At 40.8% G+C, this 17,869-nt stretch overlaps 1 protein-coding gene across 1 annotated transcript in view; it reads right to left on the minus strand.

Annotated features, from left to right (window-relative positions):
• Positions 1 to 591: 591 nt before the first annotated feature.
• Positions 592 to 17,869, minus strand: part of TRUB1 (TruB pseudouridine synthase family member 1) — a 31,006-nt gene continuing 13,728 nt past the window's right edge. The window contains 6 exon segments of the mRNA XM_056351798.1: positions 592 to 918; positions 920 to 1,128; positions 2,514 to 2,570; positions 3,699 to 3,838; positions 5,102 to 5,174; positions 11,199 to 11,280. Coding sequence (XP_056207773.1) covers positions 880 to 918; positions 920 to 1,128; positions 2,514 to 2,570; positions 3,699 to 3,838; positions 5,102 to 5,174; positions 11,199 to 11,280 — 600 coding nt within the window. The 3' untranslated portion in view covers positions 592 to 879.

The following is a 17,869-nucleotide window of genomic DNA, read 5'->3' on the forward strand; positions in this document are numbered from 1 at the left end:
GAACTGTGGAACAGGCCCTCACTGCCCCAGTGAATTAAAATGGCTTCAGCGAGGATCCTTGACAGTGGATCCCTCTTTTGTCCTTACAACTAGTCAGGGCCAAATCAGTCAAAGCCCAGAAGTACATCAGCCTTCTACCCAATCCACGGGACACAGCTCAAGCAATACACAGATGACAAAAGTAAACTCCATAAGCCCTGTGAAGGGCATAACAGTTTACTTTAAATGATGGATGGTCACCGACAGGGACACTACCAGAATAAGATAAGTAAACCTGCAATGATGCCTGCAGTCTTCAGAGTGCTTATTATCAAACAGTTATCTTCGTGGATCGTTTATACCTAAAACTATTCACTTCGACTGGAATTTCAGGCTGAATGTAAAATATTAGCATCTACATTTAATGCACTCTGGATAACATTTCACTGAAAGAACAACCTGCATAGGAAAAACTACAGTAAAATGGACATATGCTGAAATGGATTTCAAGAAAGCAAATTGCCACATTCTTGTATCCTTCAAGCTATGCCAGTCTTGTCACCATGGTGTTTCAGTATTTGATTATCAGCCATAAAGCACATTTATCAAACCTTAATGTTTGTAACTTTTTATTGAGGAATCAGCAACAGCAGCTATATTGCACCCTACAAGTTCTTTAAAAGTTTATGAAGATTTGACATCAGTGGCAGATCCATTCATGGTGTGCAGAAAGGAAAATACACAGATCGGGAAACAGCAAGTGCTGGACATTTTCAGTGCATGTTCTAACCCCGAAAACAAAACAACCATTTTTCTTGCACTGCCATTTGTCACTTTTCCCGTACAGACTTATAGATTTACACAGGAGGCAAGACAATCCCAATCCAATCTTAAAATGTCTCAATCATTCAGTCTTTTTCCTTGACCCAACTTATCACTTATCTTCACAGCTCACAGCAGTTTCACCAGGATGCTCTGTCTTCAATTTTTTATGAGATGGCTCTCCTGGGAGAAGAGACGTGCAGTGCTCTAAGGATCGTGCAATTTCATCAATTGTCCATTTGTCTTCATAAAGGGCATGCTCCTCTAGCGTAAATGGTCCATGTTTGGTTCGGGTCAGCTCTTGCATAGTGGCACAGGTAGAAAGTTCTACAGTAAAGAAGAAAACAGGATTTAGAAAAAAAATGCATGGTCAAGTTTAACTATTTGCAACTCACTTTAAACGTATTTTTGATGTAGCCTTCTAGGTTATTCTGCTTTGCTTGAGAAGGAAGCTCATGAAGATTAATCTCTCATTTACATTTTCTTAAATTTGAGCCAAGGAATTCCTTTGATTTCAACAGAACTCCAATTGTAGTAAAGAGTTCAAAATGTGACAGAAAGTTGTCAAAAGGTTTTCCAGATTTAATTTGGAATGAAAAGAGAGGATATAATGACACAGGATGTAAATAGAACACGCTGTGCTCACAAGTGACTTAGAAGACCGTGTACTATTTTTCCACAGAATTTGAGGCCACGGCACTTCTTGCCTTCAAGGAGGATTTTTGCCATTTTTATCCTGTGCTGCCTGTCAAGATAATATAAACTAAGATAAGGAAAAATAAAAAATGTAAATAAATGCTCTGTTACGTTAAATAAATACCAGTAGGAAGGACAGAATTACATAATGAGGGGCTGCAAAACATAACAGCAACCAGAGTTGACCTGTAAGCACACAGGTATACTAAAATATTCTCTCCCATCCTTTCTGATGCAGGAAGATTTTTATTGCATTTTAAATTTTTGAAAAGACACCAGCTGAGGACAGACTTTACCTTAGTTTGTCATTAAAGGACTAAACGTTAAGTTCGTATGCTCAGAAGGCAGTAACAGAAAGAGAATCTTTGACTTGCCTAAAGCACAAATAGCAACATTGAAATTCATAGTTATCCCACATCACCTGCTTTCTTGATCTGCAAACGTATAATTTAAAAAAAAAAATTTGAAATGGATTATCTGTTCTCCATCATGCAGTTTGATAGATACAGAGTGCAAGACAAATAACCCTGTGGGAAAGCAAAACCATTCACAGTTCAGGTAAAGGGGAAAGAAAACACTAGAAAAATCATCACAAATGTAGAAGTCTTTCCAGCAGATAGGGTCTATTATGTGCATGGTAATGTTTTGTGCAATCTGTTTTCAAAATGTGATGAATAATGTTTAAAAAGACAGTATCTTTCTTCTTCTTCTCATCCTTAATCTGAGTTAGTTTTAACATACGGAGGAGGGAATAAAAAATTCCCAACTTGTCTTCTATTACCTTGCTCGGTGCTATTACTTGCACCATTTTTATACCCCAGCCCCCAAGATTCTCTGGCAATTTCACTTTCATTACCCCATGTTCCCAAGGAAATACCTTAGTATATAAAACAAGCAATAGCACTACAATTGTGCAAAATAACACATAGGTCTAGCTACTAGAGATACAGAAAATGACAAAATTTTTCCATAAACACATTAATTCCTTAAACTGTAATGGGTTTTTTCATGCCTACCTTTGCCAATGTCACTGACCAGACTCCTGACATAAAAGCCACCACCACATTCGACATCTGGAATGTTAATAGTGACATGGTAAATTGCCAGTGCAATGTGAAATCTACTTTACACAGAAACCATGCCCCCACATAAATGTAAAAATGTGCTAAGCAAACAACCCAGTGATAAAATATTTATAGGATGCAACATCAATTATTCATCCTGTAACATATGTGCGGGTGAGATTGCTAAGCTAGACAGGAGGGAAAGCAAATACAATGGCAACTGAACTAACTCACTAGAAATTAAGTACTTGCTGTGGTATGTTAACAAACGCTTCACTCCTATTCATTTGAAAGGTTTCAGAAGGTTGTTTCTTATTTTTAACGATGAAAGCAAGTTATTCCAAGTATAGTCTAAACTGACTATCAATGCTTTTAAGATACTGCACACAGACAGCTCCAATAAAATTTTAAAATTCACCTTTAACTTTCCCTGCTCTCTCAGCTCTTCTCTTCTCCCTGTGCCAGTGATCAGCTGCTAGTCACCCAACCATCAAGGAAGGGCTGAGGCAACACAGCACTGAGCTTTGTCACTCATACCGGCTCATCATATAACATCTGGTCCACTCGAGGACTCTGGGTCAACTAGGCAGCTGATCAACGCAATTATCTTGACCTTATAGTAGCATCAAAGGTTTACAACAGTCTTTTTTTGGTTTATTTATCAATATGAATCTTAATGGACTACCCAAGTTCCTTCACGCGTGACGGAAGTAAGGATAAGATTCTGCCTCCTCAACTGAGAACGAGGCCTGACAGTAACTGATACTGGTCCTTGTTGCGCCCTGGGAGAGATGCCAGCAGGCCTGGGCATCGGCATAAAAGAATGGGCAAAGTGAAATAAGCAGACCTGAGAAAGGAGGAGTGAGCTGGAGGTTGCAAAATCATGGACAGATGCAAATAATCCCCTGACCAGCCTCTCAGAATTTTCCCTCACAGAAAGATTACATATAATCAGCTTAACTTAAACCCAAAATACAGTGCTTTTACTGTGAAGTGAAAGTCTCTACACGTGGACTCACACCAAAATAAGTAGCTGAGGGAAATGAAACCCATTTCACTATCTTAGTCCCACTCTGAGTGCAAATAAACACTAACAAGCTGGGAGCATCACTCTATGTAATAATCTTTGGCCTTTACCCAGTGTGAACAGCGGTGGCTGGAACTGTTGGAGAGAGAGGCTGTACACTCTCACTGGCCGAGCAGGCTTTGCTTCAACTGCTTCTCCTCTCTTCATTAGAGTTGATAGCCTTTCTCCATCCTTCTTCAGAGCAGAATAGCTGATCAGACCAAACACGAAAACATGTGTCATATGGTTGTAATAGAACAAGCTTCCCATTCTCCAGATCCTGTTAATATTGTACTACACTAGCATACATTTTACCCTTCTAATCCTCTCTAAGCGCTCACAAAAAAATAACAAACTAGCAAGTGCTTCTGAAATCTCTTCAACACAGAATCATCTAATTCACCAGTAGCTACATAAACCATAAACAAGAGATGGCCCTGTATTTATCTCTTGCTGTACACATTTAAAAGTGTTTCATACCTTAATTTTTAGTGTATGAAAACAAAGGATTCCTGCAATGGGTATAACACTTGCAGCTGCCTCTAACCTACTCTCTCAGAAGTCTGCCAGGCGTACTCTGTTTCAGTGTTATGCTGAGCTGAGCATTAGGAGCCGCCCAGGCAACTCCTGTAATTCTGCCTCACACCTTTGCTTGTCTCACACCAGGGTCTTCTCTGAACATCAACTGCTAAGTTATGGAGCCTTGTTCTAGGGTGTTTAGGGGATCACTACAGAACAAAAAAAAAAAATTAACTGATTACATGAAACTTTATCCAAAGATCCACCTTTGGTCTTGCAGAAAGATGACCATAGAAAAAAAAAGAAGATCTTGCTCAAATGAGCAGAGGGTAATCTGAAACAGGTCAGATGAAGCAGAACACCTACTGAATTACTGACCTTACAGCAACATTCTGGAACCACAGTAAGTGACCCATTGCAAATGCAAAGGAAAGCATGTTAGCTTAAATCACCATTAAAGCCATCTGTCACAAGCTAAGCACTTGCACATTGCCAGCTACTATGGCTCACCTGACAAGAAGAAATTTGCTAAGCTACAGAAGCTCTGTCACTAATCACTCATTCATATTCTAAGTTCTGAGAAAACTTACTCAAAGTCATTTAAGGCACTTCCACACAGATGTCAGTAAGCCTCCCCTTACCCTACAACTAAAATTAAAGACTCAGAGCTTTGCTTTCTAGTTGGAAGAGAGGACAGAAGCCATCAAGCCCTGCAAAGCTGTTTAAGACTGCTTCGCTATTTTACCAAAAACCCCCACAGACTCCGTGTCACCATTTGTGCTTGATGTTCAAATGAGCATGAGCTGCAGTTGCAAATGTTAGAACTCCTAAGACTGCCTTGCCTCTATCCTCTTGCCAAAATGTGTCCTCTTATTTCTGAGAGAACTGACTTCTGTTGGCAAATCCCGACAGCTGAACGCAACTGCCAGGAGTGTCGGAATATTGTGGAACTTACAGTGGAGGAACCTGCATTATGTCCCCTGTGAACTTTTGCAGCACATTTTCAAGATCTCCTTTTGTTATCTGGTCTGTAGAAAGAAAATAGTATGTTAGTGTTGGTTATTTACATGGCACTAATGGCATCAATCATGTTCTGCAAACAGATACAAAGCAGAGTTCCCTCTCATCTGAATTTAGATTGGGTGAAAAACACCAAAGAGAAGATATAAAAACCAGAATGTAGGTAGGAGTGTGAATTACCACAAAAAGAGTGGAACAAACTGTCCAAGGTGATTAAGACAGTCTGGACACTTTCAGAAGGGCAGAAATCCCCATATACACAGTTTTCTTTTCCAATCCCTCTGTCTTGGGACTGCAAATTCATTTATCTTGGGAATCATAAAAAAAAAAACCATAAAAATTCTCCTATTCTGATTTTTGTTAAAGGACCAAACCAATAAAATGCTTATTGAATCTTGGCAACTTCTCTTTAAAAGTATTTAACTGCGGGGAAAAATAAAACAGATTATTAGAGGAAAAAAAGCATTGTGGGGTTTTTTTCTAGTGAAGAAAAAGACTGCATCTGGAACAACAAATCAAATTTCCGTATCAAACAACTAACCTGCAAATGCACACCAGGGTATTGTTATATATTAAGTAAGGCAATTTTACTGAAGAAATCCTGTAAAAGAAAGATAGCTGCTTTAGGCAATCTACTCTTTTAAGAGTACACATACATACACATCTGTCCCACTTTTATTATAAGGCTATAACCTAAGTAGCTGATTGCATTGGTCCTTTGAAATACTATTCAATAGAGATGACATTCATCCCTAGTTTGTTTAGAGAATACAAACATAAGGTCTGTAATCACAATGCACTTCAGTGCATTTCTACTGTCTAGGACTTGACTAGTCCTGCTTCTCCTATGTTATATTCAATTAGCATCACCCTGCTAAGTCAACAGCATCTTGGAACATAAACCAAGCAAATTTATTTACTGAGACTTCATTAGGTTTTGGAACAGACCTTTACTTGCAAACCTTACAAAACAGATGTACTTCATGCTGTAAGTAAAAACCAGATTCCTTTCCCAGCACCTTTGGAAGATGGCAATGTGGTGCCTCACTTTTGCAAAGCACAAAGGCCTCAGCAGCTGTCTCAAGAAGTGTCATTAAAAGCAAGGTTGCAAGGCAAAAAAGTCAGTCAGGGATGCTGAGAGAGACCAACGTACATCCAAATACAGGGTAGGAACAACAAAATCAATTGTATACTAAGTCTGGATCTTCTTCTGAAGAGCTTCTTACATGGCTATTTCAATCTTCCGTTTGTATTATCCTAGTTTAGCAATGTATCACAACAAAACTACATGGCAGAAATTTAGCACGACCTAGCTCTATGCCAGTGATCTTGTCAGCCTTCTTGTGAACCCCAGGTTGCTTCAGGCTAGAATTCAGTATTTGAGATCTAAGCATAAGTGTCACTTGGGGTTCTCCTTCAATTTTCATCCAGTGAACTGCATTCATAGCTAGGGCATTTAATGAGACACCCAAGTTCAGTTCCCGCTCTGATCTCATATTCCCGATTGAGAGGTTACATCTAGCCTCTGAGGAAATCACTCATGCTACAGGCAATCTCTACCTCAGGGAAAAAAAAAAATAAATTCCCCATGTGAGGAATGACGTATTAAGCCATTAACAAACAAAGTTGTGTGGTATGTTATCAAAGTAAATATTTACAGATGAGTTTGCTAAGATCTAGAATAAATCATAATTGTCTTCTGCGATACACTGTGGCACAATCTCTGAAAACCTAAACCCACAGGCTTTTCTATTTATTTTTTTTCAGCATGCACTCCCTTGGTGTTAATGGACTCTATTGGATTCTCACCCTCTTCTAGAACAACACACAAGCTGGTGGAGCTTTCACCCAGCTCTCAGTCATAAAGAATGCTATATTAATCTCATTGCAAACAGTTTTACTATGTCTAAACTGTGTATTTGTCCCAGACATCAGTTTGGACCCATGTCTCTACAGGGCTCTGTGAATCAGCTCTTTCACCACCTTTCAGCTCCCACAGTCATTACATCCACAGCATAGGCAGGGGGGAATGCAGTCCTGCTGTCCAAGAGAACCGTTTCCCTTCAGGCCGTTGGCCCATGTGTCTCCCCCACTCAGCTAGGGACTTGGGGTTTAGCATGTCAACAGCTTGTCTGGTCAGCAAGTTTAGGCAGCATTTACACTCAACTCCCCATCAAGCATGAAATGCGAACACGCCCGTAGAGGCCAATTAGTGCAAACAGTCCCAAAACTTTCTCCATTTGACTTCTCCACTCCCTAAGAATAAGGGATTGAGACACTTTTCTGCAGGACACATCCATCACTGCCCTTGCTACCAAGAGTTTGCATCCTCACTGCATATACCAAATATCCTCATCTGCTGTATTGCAGACCATGAGTTGTTGCTAGAAGCTGGACTCAAACTGCAGCTCTGTGTCCTTCCACAGAGGGGTATGGAGGCTGCCACCCTGTTTAGCAATGATTTCAGCGAGGATTGTCGAGGTTTGGCCCACAGGGTAATTGCATCCAGTCCACAGGAATAATGGAAAGCCTTAGCTTAGAACAAAATTGTGCCTGCTCTGCAAATACACTACTTGGAATACATTCAACACTGTTTTCTAAATTCCCTCCCAAGCCATTGGACTGACAGTGTGGTTATATGACTTCTGCACAGGCTATGCATCTTCCAGTGGACCATTCCCTATGATTCCATCAGCATCCCAAAGTACCCAAAACTTCTGGTCTCCAGTGCTTCTAAAAACATTTAGTATAAGCCTACTGGCTTCTAAAATAAGAATTTTAAAGAACTTCTGTGCTTCTGATCACTGGTGACTGCTGATCGAGTTTCCTGCTATCATAATAAAGGAAGTTAAATGAAATTACCAAACCAAAAGGTGCCACTTGTGCCACAACCTCAAAAAGCCTCCACTGAAAGGTGATACTGCCCTGCGCTTGTTAACAAAGTACACCAAAACAGAACACAAGGATTATCCATGACAGTCCAACACAACTACTGCAGATGACCTTGACTCAAACTGGCCCAGCATAAATTACTTGCGAACAGACAAGCAGACTGCTGAAAGGACTACTTTTTTTCTAAATTATTCAAGTAGCTCTATTAAACATGTATTTCAGCATAATCAACACAGACCTTCAGAAAATCCCTGAGAATTTTGTTCTCCATGTCTGGACACAGTCTGTAGGCAGCTGGGAGGAAATGTGTTTCAGAATGCACATTCCTGTGCATAGTTACAAACGTTAAAAAAAAAATGCTACAAACATTAATGTGCTCAAAAGAGCGTCAAAGGAATGCTAAACACTACCGGCCCCTCAAGTCAGCATCTGACAGCCTGGGAGCAGTACGAGACCATAACCTAATTTCATGCGGAAATGCAAACTTGTTGTCTGGCAAGAAACCAAAAACTGTGAGAAGTTCAGGGGGGGTTAACCCCAACGAGCTCTCTTCAGCACATCCTTTCATTGTCACTAACTGTAATACACAACAGTTTGCTTTCCAAATTGCTGTCTAGGGACACTCTGAGGACTGAAACGTAACATTTTCTTATAGTTAATATAGCAGACAACTTTCTGCAGGAACTTCCCTCTTGTAGTCCAGTGGAATCACTCGAGAAGAGTTTTATATATCTTGTAAGCTGCTTCAGTACGCTTTCTCTGCACTAAGGCCCAGTCCTGGATGCTGCTGGCACTGCAGGACTGATATTCCCTAGCAGATGCTGTTTCTCCTAGGATGCTTGTAGGTGTTAAAGGATAGCTGAAATTCAGCTCAAATACCTGGTTTGTCTGTTCTTGGAGTACCAGTTAGGGTCAGGGATTAGGGATGGTGGGCCACACAGAGAATTCTGCAGACAACCAAGCTGCTTTGGGGAAGACACTGGAAAAGATGGGAAGTATCTGCTTTATTAGAAAGGGAGGAAGGAAGGAAATGCAAAACACATAGGTAGCACAGAGAAGAAAAAGGAGTATGCACATTTTCTCTTTCTTGTTTCTGAAGAATTCAAATTAACACCAACATGGAAACCAACTGAGACCAATTCCACAATCACTTCTTTCAGCCATAGCTTCAGCAAAAGGAAAGTTTGTCCAGCACCCAAAACCGCACTGCCCTACCAATGCCAATATCGCGCTTTATGAGACCACATGATGAACTGGATCATGCAACTGATCTCAGTTTAAAAAGACAAGCAACTCAAAAAAAGGGGAAATTTTTAATGCAAATGAGTTCCCCAAGCACACAGTCTAACAGAAAGCTCAACGACTGTAACAGAGGAGGTGGTGAAGAGGTGGGAACTACTGTAAGGAGAGCTGCCAGTGAAAGAAGCGCACATGAAAACAACACTATTCTGTCTGCAGTAAACAATACAAAATAAAAAAGCAAAACTAGTGTTTCAAGAAACAGATTTATTTTATTTTTACTTTAATTTTAATAATTGACCATGGGAGTTGCATCTACTTGTTTAGCCTGGAAAAAGGAGGCTCGGGGGGACCTTATTGCTCTCTACAACTACCTGAAAGGAGGCTGTAAACAGGTGGGGGTAGGTCTCTTCCCTCAGGTAACAAGCGATAGGACAAGAGGAAACTGCCTCAAGTTGCCCCAGGGGAGGTTTAGATTGAATATTAGTTAAAATTTCTTCACTGAAAGGGTGGTCCAGCATGGGAACAGGCTGCCCAGGTAAGTGGCAGAATCACCACCCCTGGAAGTGTTTAAAAAACGTATATGTGATGCTTAGGAACACGGTTTAGTGATGGACCTGCCAGTCCTGGGTTAACAGTTGGACCTGATGATCTTAAAGGTCTTTTCCAACCTAAGTGACTCCACGATTCTACTGAAAATGGTAATTCACAGTTTATATAGGAGCGAGTATCTACAATGAATACTACTCAGTCCAGCAGAGCTACAACCTTCCACTTTCTGAGAGGCATACACAAAAAACAAGTGTTGTCTCTAGCCACCATGAAGTGCTGGCCATATTAACACCATGTGGATGCTCAGTTCTTCAAATGCTTAGAGAGAGACTTAGAACTCAATCCTGAAGCAGAAGCAAATGATGCAACATCTCTGAGCAACATCACCTAGTAAATAATACTACTTAGAATGATCCGTCAAGTTAATGTGGACAAGAAACTCATGCTTGCCTGCCTCATGCAGAAAGAAAAACTCAAAAAGAAAGGAGATAGGGGGCGAAAGGTGGAATCCAGGGTGCCTTTTCCATCATGCTATATTAAAAAAATATAATTTACTTCATGTATTTATTACCAGGTACCACAAACAGTGTGGGAGCTGTAGAGTTGCTAAGCAACCAGTTACCTACTGGGTTTTTTGTTGGTTTTGTTTGGTGGTGGGTTTTTTTTCCCCCAGGTTGTGAAAGAACTAATGACAAATACATTTGGTGTGTCTTTGGTTAGTTCTACATTGTTTCTAAGACGCCCTGGGTATTGTGTAATGTCCACTCCAACAAAGCCACAACCAGGATTAGTTCTGAAGCCTTAAACTCTGTGTGTTGGAAAAGTTCATCTACTAAAGTTGCTAGGACACAGACTGCAAGCAAGAGCAAGATTTGATAGGTGAATGTATGTAGAAAGTAGCTTACGCCATCATTTTATGCTGAGCGATCTGTAGTTAAAGGGACATCCTAGAGGAAAGATCTAAATATTTTTTTTGTCCACTGGCCTTAACAGTGTTACTAAAAGAGCACTCATGGGAGTATACACTGAAAAATGAAAATTTTACTGGACACAGTATGTCATTTGTCAGCCTGTCAAAGATTTCAAATAACACAGTCCTCCTCAATTCTATTTTCTCCCTCCTAATCTAATGCCTGGTTTATTTTTTTCCAACAGAAATGAACACTGGACATAATTGCATGAAGCTGGTCTGAATTATATGAGCAAAGAAGCTGGAGATGAAACAATCCTAGTTTGATTTCACATTTAAACTTAGTTCTCAGACCCCCAAACATCTTTTCCACTTTTCTATGATAGAGACCATTTATGCCTGCAAATTACATCAAGTATATAGATACATTTATGCTTACCATAAGGTTTTTCTTCAGTTACTTTTCCTGTAGCATCTAACGTATCAGTAGCTTTGCCCAATAGTCCAATAGCAGTGTATTTCTGAGAAGGAAAAAGAAAGATTAGTGAGTCAGGTCTTCAAGGTTGTTTCTTTTTTCATTTTTTGTTTTTAAATAAAGACTGTGAGTACCAAGTACTTCAAATCAGGACAGGAAGAACACTATCTGTATAGTCAATCCATCAACTTTGGGTAAGCAGCACTGAAGATGAAAAGACATCGAACTAAACAGAAAGTAAATCCTGCATTACGTGTGCTTATGATTTCAGTTTTAGAAACCCCCGGAAAAAGCAAAATGGACTCTAACTAATCTTTACTATAAATACATCAATACCAAAGTGTCTGTGGGGTGTCATACATCACTGTCAAAGCAAGGCACATACAGTACCTTTCACACCCAATTTTTCAGTTCCTTCATAATTAAAAAAAAAAGACACAAAGTCCTTTACTTGTGAAAGTAAAACACTCACTTTCAAGGCAAAGCATTGCAACAGTTCTGCCACAAAATGGAGTGACACACAACGGCCTAAATCAGGGGTCCTCAAACTACGGGCCAGATACAGCCCCCCAGAGTCCTCAATCCAGCCCCCAGTATTTACAGAACCCCCCGCCCCCCACCCCCGGCGGGGGTTGGGGGGGGAACCAAGCAGCCGCAGATGACTGCCTGCCACTGCATCCGCACGCCGGCCCCCTGGTTAAAAAGTTTGAGGACCCCTGGCCTAAAGCTAGGGTTTTGAACATCTGGAATTCACTAAGGACCTTGTGACCAGCACAAGGAGTGCAAGGCCACTGAGCGACATCTCTGCTCATCATGGCTTCCCTGAGTATTTCTGTTTCAGGTTTTTTCTCTAAATTGTTCAGTGTATGTGTCTGTAGCTTGCAGGAAGGAATTAACCTGTTCCCAGGCCAGTAGCTCTTGTCCTTACTGCACTTCACCTGGTGTACTTCCATCCTAAATACTGCCAGGCTGCGGGTACAGGGCAGAACCTGCTGAAGCTGACAGGCTTCCCATGAACCAGCTGCCCCACATCTTTTCACAAGGCTGCCAACACATGAGGACTCATGCTGTAACATGTGTTTGGGTCAAGTTTGGAGATACCTTCAGGTATTAAAATCTGTTGTTTGACCCACTATCCTATTCCATTCCATTTCTCTCAGCCATATGCTAAATCCAGGGGCCTTCAAAGTAAAGCATTTACATAGCCTGGTAGACAAAAATCAAGGTGTTTCACAAGCCTAATTCCCAGTAAGGTTTCGATGAACTTACTCCCAGCTGAGCTAATATAAATTTGAACCAAGTTGTAAATGGATGTGTATTTTAGAAGCTGGTTGACCAAATTCTACTGGAACACATCCAAACAGGCACAAGCATTAACATTTTACTCTTTGATGCAATGCATCCTTTTTCATGTCCTTGCAAAGTACAAACAAGCTCAAGTAATAGTAGTGTAGGCATATAAATCACACCCACAAAATGGGACTACAAAGACATGCCTTGATTTTGTTCCACGTGACAACCTGCCACTTCAATGTTACTTCTTCAAGCAACTGCCATGAAATGGAAGCAGCAGGAATAGTCAGACAAAAGACAACGGAGTGCAGACTTCATAATAAAAATAACTGTATTCTTTGCTTACCGCATCTACTGGTTTTAGCTGGGACAGAGTTAAATTTTTTCATAAGAGCTAGTACGGGGCTATGCTTTCGATTTGTGCTGGAAAAAGTGCTGATAACACAATGGTGCTCTCCTTACTGCTGAGCCAACACCTTTTCTCTCTTCACCCCACCCCACAAGTGAGTAGCCTGGGGGGCACAAAAAGTTGAGAGGGGACAGAGCCAGGACAGCTGACCCCAACTGACCAAAGGGATATCCCATACCATATGCCTTCATGCTCAGCATATAAAGCTGGGGGAAGAAGGAGGGGACATTCGGAGTGATGGCATTTGTCTTCCCAAATAACTGCTCAAGCATGATGGAGCCCTGCCTTCCTGGTGAGGGCTGAGCACCTGCCTGTCCATGGGAAGTGGGGAAGGAATTCCTTGTTTTGCTTTGCTTGCACGCGTGGCTTTTGCTTTACCTATTAAACCATCTTTATTTCAACCCTTGAGTTTTACCTTTTTCCAATTCTCTACCCCATCCCACTGTGGGGGAATGAGCAAATGGCTGTGTCGTGTTTAGCTTCCTGCTGGGTAAAACCTCAACATTTCATTAAGGCTACTTTTTTCCTAAATACTGCAGATGTCTGAATCCCCTGATAACTCTGCAAAATTAGGCATTTGAAATTCAAATTCTTCAAGTTTACATACTTTAGGAATGCATGGAAAAAATGAAAGGAAGAATGGATGAAGGCTGCTCCACAACAAACATTTAAATAAACTTTAAAGTATGTTATCTGCTTTTAGGACCATAAAACTGCCTACTTTCTGAGACATTTAATGATCTAGTTCTTAACATTTAATAGCATAGCTAGGAAGAGACACTACTCAGCAGCTATTCTAGAGGTTAATAAAAACATGTGAACAGATCTTCATAATCCTAGCATGATGAATGATCTTAGCAGTTCAGTAAAACTCTGAATCTGAAAGTTGGAAACCTCACATACTGTCTTCAGATGCTTCCAAACCAACGTACTTACACTACTTGAGTCTGAATTACTCTCTTCCTCTTAATTCTGGTTTTGTCTAATTTGGCTATCTCGCTTCAGGCTGTCTGTTACAACAACATGTTATATTTGACCTACAAGCAACACAGAGATAATATCAACTGTTTATATGTAAACACAAACTGTATGACCAATACAATCCAAATCTCAACACTTGACTTCCCTTTAATTTCTGCAAAAAGGGCAAAAAACCCATCCCATTTGTAAAAAGATGTTGTGGTTTAATCCCGGCTGGCGACTAAGCCCCACACAGCTACTCACTCACTCCTCCCACAGTGGGATGGGGGAGAGGATCAGAAGAGTAAAAGTGAGAAAACTTGTCAGTTGAGATAAAGACAGTTTCATAGGTAAAGCAAAAGCTATGCATGCCAGCAAAGCAAAGCAAGGAATTCATTCACCATTTCCCGTCAGCAGGCAGGTGTTCAGCCATCTCCAGGAGAGCAGGGCTCCATCACATGTTAACAGTTACTCAGGAAGACAAATGCCATAATGACACATGTCCGTCCTCCTTCTTCTTCCTCCAGTTTATATATACTCAACATGACATCATATGGTACGGAATACCTCTTTGGCTAGTTGGGGTCAGCTGTCCTTGCTGTGTCCCCTCCCAATTTCTTGTTCCCCTCCAGCCTCTCACTGGCAGGGCCTGAGAAACTGAAAAGTCTTTGACTTACTTTATAAACACTATCTAGCAACAACCAAAAACATCAGTGCATTATCGACACTGTTCTCACACCAAACCCAAAACACCAACTACTAAGAAGAAAATTAACTCTATCCCAGCTGAAACCAGGACAAAACAGCATCCTTAAAAATTAGTCACAAATGGCCAGTCCTTACCGATGCCTTTAAAGGTGCACAAAGACTCAAGCCAGCAATGCAATAATCCTCAAAAAAGGCTATAACAGGTCAGAAAATTATGAATTACAGTTGGTTTATGATCAGTCTCTGGAGTGCCCTTGGGCATCTACAATTATATAGCACAATTCTTACTAGCCACTTAATAGGGTTTGCTTCCCCTTTGTTAGTGTGCAGGACCTGGAGCTTGTAGAAGATAACATGAGAATGCAGACTTAACTTATTGTTCCTCTTACTTCGCGTCAAAATTCAGCATTAGCTCTCTTTAGACTCTAACTCACACTGCCCTCGGAAGCACCCAATGGATTCTGAGTCATTTAGTAAGTCTTTGGTGACCTTTTCTCACCTGTGTTGGCAATCGTTTATTTCTTCCAGTTTTATGAAGTATATCTAGGGGCATTCTTCCTCAAATGACAAATCACTGCAGGAACACAGACAGCAACTGCTCACAACCACACTGCCTTCAACCCACTCAATGTGAAACAAAAAAAGCAAGGTAGTAGGTGTTACAGGCAGTGGAAAATCCTTCCAAGTGCAGACCATGACAGAAAACATCCTTGTATCAGCAGCTCGTCAGACAACACTCTGCCAATCAGTAGCCCCTATGTCCTTGCCCCCTACTCATCTCAAAAGACCAGAAGCCAAACCATTTAAAGATTAAAATCAGCATCTATCTCAGCTTTCCTATGGGATTCTACAACATGCAAGTGTAGTGCATTACAAGTTAAGATCAAGCATTCCCAGTCACAACTTGCAAGCACTGTAGCATGCAATAATTCCAACTTCTAATGGTGGTTTGCATGGTCCCAAAACAGAGCCTCACAATTGTACAACAGGGCAACAACCCTGAGGGCATACAGACCTTCCCAAAGCTATCCTGCATTAGGGAATGGCTACTATACCTCTCAGCTGTCTAGAAGACCATTTTCTGGATATTATGGCAACTGAAACAAAAGGCAGCAAAGTGATCAGAAGCCCTCAAGTATAAGCAACTCTTTCATTCATATTAGTGAAGAGACAGCCTTAAGAAGATACTTCACAGTGACAAGCCACTGTACTCTGTCAACGATAATATGAAAACTGTCACACAGACTGGGGGATGCAGTGGATGTGACCTCAACAAGACCAGACAGACAGTGAAGTGCTTTGGCAGTCATACATTTGCTACCATACCCATGACCAGAAAGAAACATGCCATAAAGGCCAGGGCTGGCGAAAGAACAGGATTACAGGAGCCCATAAAAAACAAATTCCAAACCCTCTAATAAATCTGACACATCTTGAGAAAAGGAATTTTGTTTTGGAGTCACAACCACAGGGAACAGCCAAAATTCTCACAGATAGTAAACCATATAATATTTACAATAAAGTTTTAGTAAGAGAATAGCTATCATTTGGCTTTTTTAATTCATACACAATTTCAGAGAAATCTTTCTACTAACGCAGAATGGAAAGTGTATCCATAAAAAGAGAAAGAAAAATGCAAGACTTTACCAGCATACATATTTAACAGTGAAAGGAGGAAGAGGAGGATAAGGAAGAAGAATCCCCTCCTGTCAGAGGGGCTGCACAGCCAGCATAGCTATTAGCTACACAACCCAGCCCGGGGGGGGGGGGGGGGGGGGCTCCTGCAGGCTGAAGCCCCTGGGCTGACTGCCAGGCATGTCTGTCCCACTTGTCAGTGCAAATGCCAGACAGACCATGGAACAGAGCTTCTCAGTTCTAACTGTTAATATATCAAAGTTTTATTTGGAAAGATGCCAGAGACTTGAAATCTTAAATTATAACATGTTTCAGAGAAGCAACACTTTGGAAGAGCTAGACAGAAACACAAGTAATTATGAAATAAGGTCACTAGTAGCTGTCAGGAAGATTTTAAGATGGCTTCCACTGCAAGAATATCCCAGGCAAGCAAGCTCTCTGGAAGAGGCAGTTCAGAAGAGTTCATCCAAGGATGACCTATTTTCTAATCACAGCAGCAACTGAACACAGAAGTGTAAAAGGAAAATAAATAAATAAAGGCTACAGTCCCCTGTGCAAGAGACTGAAAGCTGGGAAAGAGAAGCCCTATTCGACAGGAACAGAAAGTCAATTTATGTAAACTGGTGTCTGTGTGTGGCTGACAAGTTTGAGGGAAATAAAACAAAACAAACAAACAAAAAAACCCAAACAAAAAACAAGTGCTTTAGAGAACCTGAAGGAAATCAGAGCAAGCGCAAAGCAGGCAAGCACTGATCAGAATTAGTGTTCCTGTGCCAGACCCATCCAGTCTGCAAGCCTGGTGCGAGCACTTACATTTTTGCAGACTTAGGCCGCTAAGACAGTGAAGAGGCCTTATACTCTCAGTTCTACAGTGACATTCAGTTTGTGTCTAATGATTTCTAAAGCACAACTAAGGTGCTCTGGATTTAATATTTACATAACTTGTATTTGCTGTTTATATAACATTAGCAGCTACCAGTGGTTTCCAGTATGCTAATCATTCACCAAACCAGAGGAGTACATGGGGTAGACAAATAAGCTGGAAAAAAACCCGAGGGTTGCCATAGTTTCAATTATTTTCCAAAACAAAGCACTCTCACTAAGCAGATTCCAATATATTAAAAGCACAGAGCCCTAATCTCTTAAAAGCAGGTTGCACAGAGGCAAAATAAAGACTGCAGGATGAGGGAGGAGGTCCATATTTTACAACAGAGCAAATTCAAAATTATCAAACACCAAACATGTCTTCTTAATACACACAAACATTACAACTTCTCTACCATTCATTTTTTCCCCTAAAAGAAAAAGCTGACTTTGTGCTAAGCCTGCACATAATTTTATTTACTGCTAGATGCTGTAATTGTACTGTCATTGCTGAAAAACTATCTGATCTTTACTCTTGGGCTAAACAGGATTTTCTGACCTCTTATGTCAGCTTATTAAAAAAGTTCAAATATACGGGCTGACTAGCTTTTCAATGTGAGGGACTTGAAGCACCTGTGATAGGGTAATCCACAAAAGATACTTTACCTGGAGTTGCGAGAAGCTTTAAGGTAGTAGCTAAAAACTGTTACAAGTTTAAATTTTTGTGTTAAGAGAGAAAGAAAGGGGGTGGGAGGGGGAACAATCC

The sequence above is a fragment of the Falco biarmicus genome, chromosome 9 (assembly GCF_023638135.1).
Source record: "Falco biarmicus isolate bFalBia1 chromosome 9, bFalBia1.pri, whole genome shotgun sequence".
In the NCBI taxonomy this organism is placed as follows: domain Eukaryota; kingdom Metazoa; phylum Chordata; class Aves; order Falconiformes; family Falconidae; genus Falco; species Falco biarmicus.